Raw genomic sequence first — 10,358 nt, 5'->3', positions numbered from 1 at the left:
CCCAGCGCTAGCGAAAACGAGGCTTCTATCTCGGGAAGAGATAAAGGCTACGATAGCGGAAGCGGGAACGAAGTGTCACCCCACCGGGGATATCAAGATTTGAGAACGTTACATTTTTGGAGTGAAGCAGACTGGAAAGATTCATGGTGGGAGACTGGATGTGGTGAAGGCATTGAACTATTGCACTTTGGACCTGACTTTCCTGTTACCGAGTATGTATTCAAATGCTCAAGTCTTCGTGAGTGAAGCAGTACTAATTGCCTTTTCAAATCTAGTGAAGTCATCCGATGTATCGCGGCGACAGCTTCCGTGGACGACAAGATGATCAGCAGCGTCTTCGTGATACGCTGTGATAATACCAGCATGCTCACCGACCGCGGCATTCTCGCCATCACTCGCGGATTTCGTGCACTCAAAGACATAGTCCTGTACAATGCTCGTTTGCTCACCAACACTTCGATACTTCACCTGTTGAAGCGATCCTCCAACCTCCGTCGCATCCGCATAGCGCGCGAATCTGAACGTCCAAATCCACTCGTCTGTCGAGTCTGGATTCTCGAACGCACGCTTTTGAACCAGGAAAACCGTTGGCCCCGTTCATTTATGCCTTTGCTCTCACGGTTGGACGAAAGCCCGAGTTATCCGCCTGCTATTGCGTATGCACTCAGCCTCACGATCCCAATATTTCGCATTGAAAGATCATCGATGGAGGAACACTGGTTCGGCCCAGCATGCGACGCTGAACACGCGTTGAATCAGCTGAATCAGCGAAACAGATACCAGTTCTTCAAGAGGAAGCCGTACTATTATTCTTGGATAAGTGGCCTTAAGTCATACCGTAGGAACGACGTTGGCGATCCAAGGAAGCCGGTCTGGGATTGCGTAGAGATCCATGTATAGCTCTAGGTGTACATTGTATGCTGCTGTTATTGTATTCGACGAAGCCACGCACATTGTATGTCACAAAACTAAGCGGTGTTGTCGCGACAAATATTGCAACTAACATCCGTTGCGTTCATGATTTGCGTGATAAAAGAGATTGAGTTCCCGGGTTTTCATGCTGGGCGTGCTGCGCCAGCATGCACGAGTCGGATCGTCCGCGACGTGTTTCAGCCTGGTCGCTATCTAGACACACCGCAATCGCTGGACATGCCCAAGTAGAGCTTATGACGCCACAACATTTGTTCCATGATCTATGGATTGTTTGCACTGATAACTGGCATCGTTATTGCAACTGCAAGGGACGACTACACGCACCGTGAACCTAGCTCATACCTAGCTATCTTCGATGCGGAGGGAAAGTGGTGGCTCTGCAGCCGTCAAAGCTGACCCTGGTCGCATGATCGCTCATCGAAATCCGGAACACATTGTAAACCTCAGGAACACCCCAAGGTTGCGGCAGCATTTTTGACACGAGAGACGAGTATCTAGGCTAGCAGTGCGCACTTCTGCTCTCGTATTCCCTTAAATCCAACTTTCGCAAACCGAGAATGAATCCGCCACCGCACACCATGCATCCGCAGATGCACCTTGGCCCCGAGAGCCCATACACTCCACAGTCTCTACGGGTCCTACCAGCTCTACCCCTACCTCCAATATGGACGCTGCTCGCTAACCAGCAAGTGGCGGTCCCGCAATATGTCCCGGTTCCGTATCCTGTGCCTGTACCGTATCACATGCCAGAATCTTACTACCCAGCGGTATGTCAAACTGAGATGCCATTTCAAAAGCGTTTGCCGACCCATATGCAGGCTCCGTACCAAGTACAGCAAAATGTTCCATGCCACGCAATCTTGAAGCGGAAGAATTCGTTTCCCGAATCATTTGATTCCCATCAGCCATACAAACAACCTAGAATTGAAGCACCGATAGAAGATCATGCCTACGAAGTAGAAGCAGAAAGAGTAAGCGATGAAGACAGGCACCCAGAGGAGAATGAAGCAGGCGCCCCGGTACCCGAAATCTTGGCTACAGAAGTACACGACAGCGGCAACAATGATAACCACGAAATTAATCCCCCAGTGCTCCCCGCGTTGGCACCTCAGCCCGTACAGGATGACCCAGTTTTATCGGATGTTGATGAAGCATACGATAGCGAAAGCAGTGCTGGCGTCGCATCGCTCATTGATGAGGAGGACTCTTCCGATGACGAAGGACCCCCAAGAGCTCCACTCAGTCCAAATCTCGCGCAAAATGTGTGGGTGAAGTACAGGCAGAGAAAGTATCCATTCGAGAAAGAAATCGCGTTCATGGACGAGGAGTGGTGGGCTTACCATTGGTGCGAGAAACGGCCCAGTATCCAAAAGCAATGTGTGTTCTTCGGGCCTAATTTCGAGGCGACAGAGTAAGTTGCCAGACCGCTCTGCATCAAATCCCTTTGAGTAACACCAGTCGCAGATCTCACATGAAGGACCTCGCCGTACTCTTGGGTGGATCTGTGTTGACGATGTTTGTCTTCAACGCCAAATCTCTATTTGATTCAGGCGTCTCAGCACTGGCCAGATTCAACCCCAAACTCGAAGAGCTTTCACTTTTGAACCCGTCCTTTGTTTCCGACAAAGGTCTAGCCCATGTTGTCAACCACTGCCCGAACATTCGCAAGATTACGTTCGCATGGTCTGAGGATGGCAATCCAGCAGGGAATAGCTGGATCACTCTTCGTAGTCCTGGGCTTCTTCAAGCGTTTCGAGACGAGAAAAATGCCAGGAGGCTACGATACTTGCACATTTCGAATGCTGTATTCGATCACAAGGGCGCCAAGTTACTCTCAAAGATAAGACCGAAATTACACATCTTGGGTTGCTTGCGCACTTGGGATTGGCAGAGTCAGGAAGTACAGACAGTGCAAGCTATCTCGAACGGAGGGTTGGCATACGGCTGGAAGTGTGGGAAGAGACTAGATGCTATGGATTTCTGGAATGAGGCAAGCACTGAGGATCTGGCTGATGGCCGTGAGATAGAGGATGACGACATGAAGGCCGACGAATTGGTGCAGTATAAGAGAGAGTGCATGGAGCAGGGTGTAAAGTACGTGCCGATGTACTAGGAAAATGCCATTCGATGTCACAGTAGGACGTCAGTAGACTTCCCAGATGAAAACAGACTTCTTCAGTTGTCAAGAAGTGGTGTGGATATACATGTAGTTGCATTCCAAAAGTCGCGCGAAGAACGAACATACCTCTATACATACAAATATTATGCCATCTAATTAGCTGCGCCGTCGCGGCTTCGGTTGAGAAGTTCCAGCATTCTACGCCGTAACATCACCGCTCTTCGCTCGCTTCGCGTCCCTTTCCTCGCCAGCATTTGCCTCGGCCCGTCTTTTACCCTCGTCCTTCCTTGCAGTATCCTTCTCTTCCCGCGCAACACGCCGCGCCTCCTTGTCCTGCTTCTCCTTTTCTTTCCGAAGAGCCTTGCTCTCGAACTCGTGCCAGTCACCCTCCAGCTCCTTCAGCGCGTCGGCACGTTTTGGTGGCGGGGCTTCGCTCGTGAAGAAAGGATGCTCGAGCACGTCGGCGGCGGTGGGTCGCGCATTGGGATCGAACAGGAACATTGCCTGGAGAAGCTCAAAAGCCATAGGACTAACACGGTCCTTGTACTTCTCCTCAAAAGTCGACTGTTTTCGCTCGGTTGGCCGTAGCAGTTCAAACCACTGCATGTCGACAATGCCAGGCCAATCCTGCACAGTGGGCGTGCCGAGTATGTTGTAAATTTTGTCCAGCTGATTGATCTCGCCGCCATCGCCAGGGAAGATAGCGTGCCGGGTAAAGATCTCGACCAGTACGCAGGCAGCCGACCAGATGTCGACTGCTGGCCCATACTGTGTTTCTCCCAGCAACAGCTCCGGTGATCGATACCAGATGGTAATGACCCGGTTGGTGTAGTCGAGCTTACTGCTTTTCGCGTAGAAACGTGCAAGACCGAAATCTGCCAGTTTCAATTGTCCGGTATTGGATACAAGGATGTTCGCAGCCTTAATGTCTCGATGTAAAACGCCGCGGCGGTGGAGGTAATCCAGGCCTTCAAAGAGCTGTTTGGCCAGGTCCTTCTTGTGTGCTTGTTCGAGCTTGAAGGTCGGGTGGTTCAAAAGACCGGTAAGATCGTGGGAAAGGTATTCGAAAACCATATAGCAGTCGTTCTTCTCAACCATGACTTCTCGGAGATTAACGATGTTGGCGTGATTAAGAGATTGCAGAAGTTTGACCTCACGGATGGCCGTAACGGGGAACTGGTAGTTGTTAGCGTTATGTCACTGCCTAGCACTGGGTGTTCTTACGCCATCGCGTTCGCCCTCCATACGAATCTTCTTGAGAGCTACCATATCCTTCGTATAGACATGGACTCCCTTGAAGACCTTTCCGTAGGTGCCGGATCCAACCACCGATTCGTTACCGGGCTTCCGGTAATATACAGACTCTGAAGCTGCATGTTCAGGGACCAGCGTAGGCCGAGGTTTCATGCGCTTCCTCATAACGATCTTAGTCTTGGGTATCTGAGGGGGTGGTGACTTTCGCACTGGTCGTGTGTCAGGCCGTGGGTCGAATCGTCTATCGTCAGGTCGTCGGGGTGGGTATGGTTCTCTACGATCTCTCGGATCGCGCATATCTCTGGGATCGCGGTCACGGGTATCGCGCGGGTCTCGTGCATCTCTCGGATCTCGCATATCTCTGTCTCGTGGGTCTCGGAAATCTCGCTCTTTGCCGCGATAGTAGGGCTCACGCGTGTCTCGTAGATCTCGAGTGTCTCTATCGCGAGGGTCTCGATAGGCAGGTTTTCGATCGTAGTAGTTGTCATATCGACGATCTCGTTCCCTGTTGTCTCGGTCGCGGCCACTGTCGTAACCTCTGTCCCTCGCGTCCCGATCCCGATCGCTTCGTGCTTCTGAGTGACGCGGGGAAGCTTCACGTGCCGCTGCCGCTGCCGCTGCCGCCTTTGCTTTGGGGTCAAGAAGAGACTCTTTGGAAGCAGGCGCAGGCTTCTCAGGCTCTTCCACTCCAGGCTTTGCTTTGCTCGCTGGTGGCACAGGATTCTTGGTCTTCAACGAAAAGCCAAATCCTGACTTGGGTGCTGTCGGTGCCTTTGAAGGTGCCATCCTCTTGTCCTCTTTGGAACCCTCGTCTTCTACACGCAGATCTTTGGATGGGCGGAAGGGGTTGTCATCAGCATCCACAGATGCAGAGTCGGCAGGTACTTGCGACGCGACAGCGGGCTGTGGGCGTGGCGCTTCAGTGGCTGGGCGGCCGCCTCGAGTGCCCGACGCTGGCGTCCATGACAAGTTGGAGAATTGGGTAGGCGCGCCACGCCCTCGTCCGCCTGGACCGCCAAACGGTGCGTTTGCGCCAGGACCTGACATTCGGCGGTCGGGGCCGTTGAAGTTGTTGCCGCGGTAGCCGCCATGTCCTCCGCGATGGGGGCTGTTCTGGAAGCCAGGTTGTGGGTACGGTTGGTTTGGGTAGTAACCTGGAGATTGGTTCTGATGGTAAGGAGATTGATTTGGGGTATAGCCATGTGTGGGAGACCTGATGATGTCAGCATGTGGATGACCGAAGGCCGATGGGATGGAAACTAACCCTTGATTAGGATACGGTGGACCATTCCAACCGCCTCGACCGCCGCCATGATATGGCGATTGATTTTGGGGGGAATATTGATTTTGGGCAGGGTACGGTGGTGATTGCTGGAAGCCACCACGTCCCTGGTAGTGATACGCTCCCCTCATCTTGCCGTGGTCTTCCCGACTTTTGGATGTGTCAGAGTTGTAACCTGATCCCGGCGCGGGCGAGCCTCGACGTGAGGCGACCCTGTCTGTTCCTTTATCCAGGCGTTGACGCGGCCTCGATGTAAGAGAGGGCGAGCGGGATGGACGGCGTCGAATGGGCGGGCGGGGCGAACGACTTCTGCGCGGTGATAGTCTGGCTCGGTGGGTATGGGGCGGCGAATTCCTGCGAACTGGGCCTGGAGATCGCCTCCGGGGCGGACGAGAGGGAGATCGAGCACGTCTGGAATCTCGACTGCGACTCCTTGCCCTGTCGCGAGTAGTATAGGGCTTGTAGGACCGTTCACCGCGGTTGTCGAAGGGTGAAATAGGTCTTCGATCAGTTCTCCTAGGCGACAGTCTCCGAGGCGGTGTTCCACGCCTAGATCTCCTGTCGAGTGAAACTGATCTTTTCCGTGCACGATGAGCCACAGGTCTGTAGTGTGTATCGGCAGAGGGCGACCGGCGGCGAGTCGAGGTGGACGGGAAATACGTGTCGGGCGTGGTTCGTCGAGGTGGTCGATCGCGGTCGGAACGCTGAGCTCGTGGGGAGTATGCCCTCGCAGCAGGCCGGTCCGGCGAAAGTGCACGTCGTGGCCTCGATGCAGAGCGTATTGGGCTGCGACTGCCCTGCCGTTTCACGCGCTTGGAGGAGCCTCGTGGAGATGGAGAACGCGGGTGGTGGCGTTTCGACGATGGAGTTGTGTCGCGATGGTGGTGGTGATGCCGATGCGAGTGGGCAACCCTGTCTGCGCTGGCTTCCCTCTTCGAAGCTCGATGGCGGTCCTCCCCAGAGATGCTGCGACTGCGCCGACGCGCGCGCTCTCTGCTCAAACTTCTTTCGCGTGAACGTCCCCGTGCGTGTCTGGCCGATGAATGCGTGTGGGTGTCGTGTGCGCGGTGTCTGGGAGAATCTCTGGCAGCTCGTGGCACTGGTGACGATGTTCTGCCCTCGTTGTTCCTCTCCCGTGACCGGTCCCTAGATCGCTCTCTGTCCCTACTAGACGAGTCCTCTGGTCTCCACTGGTCTATATCCTGAGCCCGTCGCAGGGCAGCCATAGAGGCAGGAAGGGCATCAGAAGGCGCAAGGTTGCAGCATCAAGAGGTCCGCGGGTCAAAGTGCCACGGCCTAACCGAACAACAAGAAAGTCCGGCACCCTGCTCTCAGCCTTACGAAGCAGTAGTAATGAAAGCGAGAAACAACAAGAGAATCGGCTGCGACTGTAACACACTCCTCAATGCGCTGCCGTTGATGCGCTTTCGATGTTGCTGTCGTGGCCGCAGACGCTGCGCATGCAGCGCCTTCTCGCTCGTCGGTCTTTCGCCTGCCGCTATCGACAACGCCAAGCCCCGTGACAAGTCGCCCTCATCGAGTGTGCATGGAAACCCCTCCCTGGCGCCCAAGACTCCAGCCTGCTCCCAGATTTCATCTCGGTTTGTCCCTTCCGCATCTTCAGATTTTGGAGATCATGTTGCAGTCCACCAGGTGTGCCATATGGCTTCACGACATCTACATAACGCATGCGAAGCAAGACCCCACCACCCTACTAAAGACAACCCCTGACGACCGAAGCTGTGGAGAAGTAATCCTCAATATCAGGCCATGGCAACTCGGGCACGGCGATATTTTCAAACACCAATAAGTCGAGATATCCCGTTATCGGGGGTTGGGCCGATCCAGAAAGGTGATGCGATACTTTTGTAGTTATGTTGAGCTCGCCGCGATCATCTTGACGTTGGGCTTCTCACGTTACCACGATCGGCATGCGAAAGCTCGCGCTCCGCAAGGGAGGAAAGATGGTGTACTTCCCATGTTGGGGGCGCAGTCGATACACCCGATAGCCTAGAGCTGCCAGACCTGGATGCAAGGTATGGCACGGCGCCAGACAGAAGAGCCACAATATGTGAACCAGGCTCACTTGCCGTCCTGGAACGGTCACCAAAGACGAGCAGCCATATGAATCTGGACATACTCTCGACAGCGCCCGGAGCATGTCGCAATTGAGCGGCAGTCGTATGGCGATTGTAGCCCTGGCCGGGGCTGGGAACTGGGAGTTGTAACGATAAGTAGAGGAGACACTGCCTTTGCCCAACGCAGGGTAGCCACAGTATATGTTAAGAATAGTGCACGATGCGTGATTAGTACGCGACTGCGCGAGGGCGGTAGAACGATGCCCAAGCAAGGCCGTGGTAACTTGGTGACCCTTTGCCCTTCTCTGTCATCGCCAGTAGATGACCAATCCTCCCTCGATGCACATCGCATCATCATGTAATGCCACGCTATGATATGCGCAGTGGGTCGAGCAGGGAGATGGGCGGCGCTGAAGCGGAAGCGCCGTTTGCTGTTCTGCTCAGGTGAAGCTGCGGGGACCGAAGGAAAGCCCTCGGGCCCCGTCACGGCGGTCTGTCACCCGTTCGCATCATCGCTAGAAATCGTGAATGTCGAGCCGAGCGCTGGTGGTATGGTCGATGCCATGCGTGGTCGGGGCGGCGTGTGTTGATGATGAAGCGTCGGGTAGCGAAGGGTCGTGGTAGTGTCGCAGCTCTCCTGCTGGTCGGCTGCCCGCTTGTCACGTGTCCACCTGGTCAGAGCGCGACGAGGTGTGGCGTCATTGCTAGGTTGGAACGCTAATCCGCATTCGACGGCGCAGGAATAAGTTATTCCCTTGTAGTCATACTGACCGGGCTCCGAACTATTCTCCTGCGGAAAGCATGCGCCAGGCCAAACATGTTTCCCTGGGCATTGTGTCATCCTCTCATCTCTAGTTTGCTGCTTCCTCAGTCTGAAAAGTCCCTTCCCCACTAAAAAAGTCCCGACGAATTCCCCGCGATTATGGACGCCGACACCCCCAAGCCCAAATCCGCGGTTCCCTCCCACATGATGAACGGCGGATCACCCCTCAGGCTCACCACCGAGGCGCGCGACAGGAAAGAGCGCGAGCACCTCTTCAATGCTATAGAGACTTCCAACCGAGGGCGCCAGCCAGTAAACTTTGACGGGCCGACTAGCTATTTCCCCACGAAGGCTTCGGTCGCGAACATGCACACTGACAACCGACATGTCATGGCGAACGGCCAGGTAGACGCCGAAGACCCTTACGAGGGCGCCGTTGCCCAAACACCACTTGCGACCAGTCGCGCCCATAGCCCATACACACAGCATCCCACCATCGACTTCGATGGGCTTAGCTGGCCCAGCAAGGGCACGCGGGAGAGGAAGGAGGCGACCGAGGAGGAGAAGGAAGCCAATCTGAAGAAGCTGTCTGGTGCTGTCCGAACGATGCTTGAGTGTCTGGGCGAAGACCCAGACCGCGAGGGACTGTTGGACACACCCGAGCGCTATGCTAAGGCCTTACTCTTCTTCACCAAGGGCTATGAAGAGAACTTGCGCGACATCGTCAACGGTGCTGTCTTCCACGAGGACCACGATGAGCTCGTCATTGTGAGAGATATCGAGATCTTCTCCCTCTGCGAGCACCATCTGGTCCCCTTTATGGGCAAGGTAAGTCCTTTGTCCTGTTGTATCTGTCCTAAGGAATGTTTACTGACCTCTCTGTAGATGCATATCGGCTACATTCCGAACCGTCGCGTCATCGGCCTCTCCAAACTGGCTCGCATCGCTGAGATGTTTGCTCGTCGCTTACAGGTCCAAGAACGTCTCACCAAACAAGTGGCGCTCGCCCTTTCCGAGATGCTTCAACCACAAGGTGTCGCCGTAGTGGTCGAATCAAGTCACTTGTGCATGGTCATGCGCGGCGTGCAGAAGACAGGTGCTACAACAACTACAAGCTGCATGCTCGGATGTATGCGATCAAGGGACAAGACGCGCCAGGAATTCCTGAATCTCATCAACAGGCGGTAGACATGATATTGGATCAGAGATGCTTCGGCGCATAGTTGGGGTGCCAGGCGGCCTTACTCGTCGCATCATGTGCTATCGTTGCACGACTTTCTGCATTGGCGTTATATGGGACCGGCGTTTGGATGAGAAGTTCATCACTTCCATTAGGTGGGCGGGCTATTGTGTTGCATCACTAGACGCATAGGCCTTTCAACAGGCGTTTTCTTTACTCTTCTACATGTGTATGATGTACGATTCTCTGCGTCGATGTACGCAAACGACCCCCGCGATCCATTTTCGATATAGCATGCATCTGTACTCGTACAGCAACGAGAATAGTCACTGCCGTTCAATTCATCGTCCGTAAATCGCATGCTTAACTCCGAACGCCGCGAGCTCCCATAACCTCGTTTACTAATCAAACGGATCTTCGCGCGCCTTGATGTTCGTCCGTTTTCACGGTATCGGCATCGCAGCGAGATCACCTTCCGCTCCGGAATACCACCGAGGTTGATTCGCGCCCAGCCAGCGATAACTCCGTCCTCATCCTGGCGATAAGTCCATCATCATGGCGATGTTGACGTTGGAAATGCATACCCACACCTCGTATAAGGTAAAGCCGAACAGGTCTGTAGACTACATTGAGATAGAAACATACAAAGTGGGTAACCTTACGTCAACGTAGGTTCCAGGGTGTTCATCGTTTTCAGAGGTTGACGTGCCCAGGAAGTCTCAGTTTGACGGGACGCCTTAGGCATGGAC

The 10,358-nt window shown here is 54.3% G+C and overlaps 3 protein-coding genes across 3 annotated transcripts; 2 read left to right on the top strand and 1 right to left on the bottom strand.

The window, feature by feature from the left end:
- Positions 1 to 1,638: 1,638 nt before the first annotated feature.
- Positions 1,639 to 3,046, top strand: J4E87_006150 (uncharacterized protein; the record flags this gene model as incomplete). The annotated part of the gene is made up of 3 exons (XM_049377755.1): positions 1,639 to 1,646; positions 1,856 to 2,344; positions 2,398 to 3,046. 3 exons carry the CDS (start codon positions 1,639 to 1,641, stop codon positions 3,044 to 3,046), a joined length of 1,146 nt encoding a protein of 381 aa, XP_049232796.1.
- A 204-nt stretch (positions 3,047 to 3,250) lies between these two features.
- On the bottom strand, positions 3,251 to 5,619 carry J4E87_006149 (uncharacterized protein; the record flags this gene model as incomplete). The annotated part of the gene is made up of 3 exons (XM_049377754.1): positions 3,251 to 4,228; positions 4,277 to 5,473; positions 5,611 to 5,619. 3 exons carry the CDS (start codon positions 5,617 to 5,619, stop codon positions 3,251 to 3,253), a joined length of 2,184 nt encoding a protein of 727 aa, XP_049232795.1.
- A 2,969-nt stretch (positions 5,620 to 8,588) lies between these two features.
- On the top strand, positions 8,589 to 9,617 carry GCH1 (GTP cyclohydrolase 1; the record flags this gene model as incomplete). The annotated part of the gene is made up of 2 exons (XM_049377753.1): positions 8,589 to 9,257; positions 9,315 to 9,617. The coding sequence occupies 2 exons, from the start codon at positions 8,589 to 8,591 to the stop codon at positions 9,615 to 9,617; spliced, it is 972 nt and encodes a 323-aa protein (XP_049232794.1).
- Between the last annotated feature and the right edge of the window lie 741 nt (positions 9,618 to 10,358).

The sequence above is a fragment of the Alternaria ethzedia genome (assembly GCF_023757985.1).
Source record: "Alternaria ethzedia strain BMP 0044 chromosome Unknown scaffold_13, whole genome shotgun sequence".
Taxonomy (NCBI): Eukaryota; Fungi; Ascomycota; class Dothideomycetes; order Pleosporales; family Pleosporaceae; genus Alternaria; species Alternaria ethzedia.
This window is presented reverse-complemented; position numbering and strand designations above follow the sequence as displayed.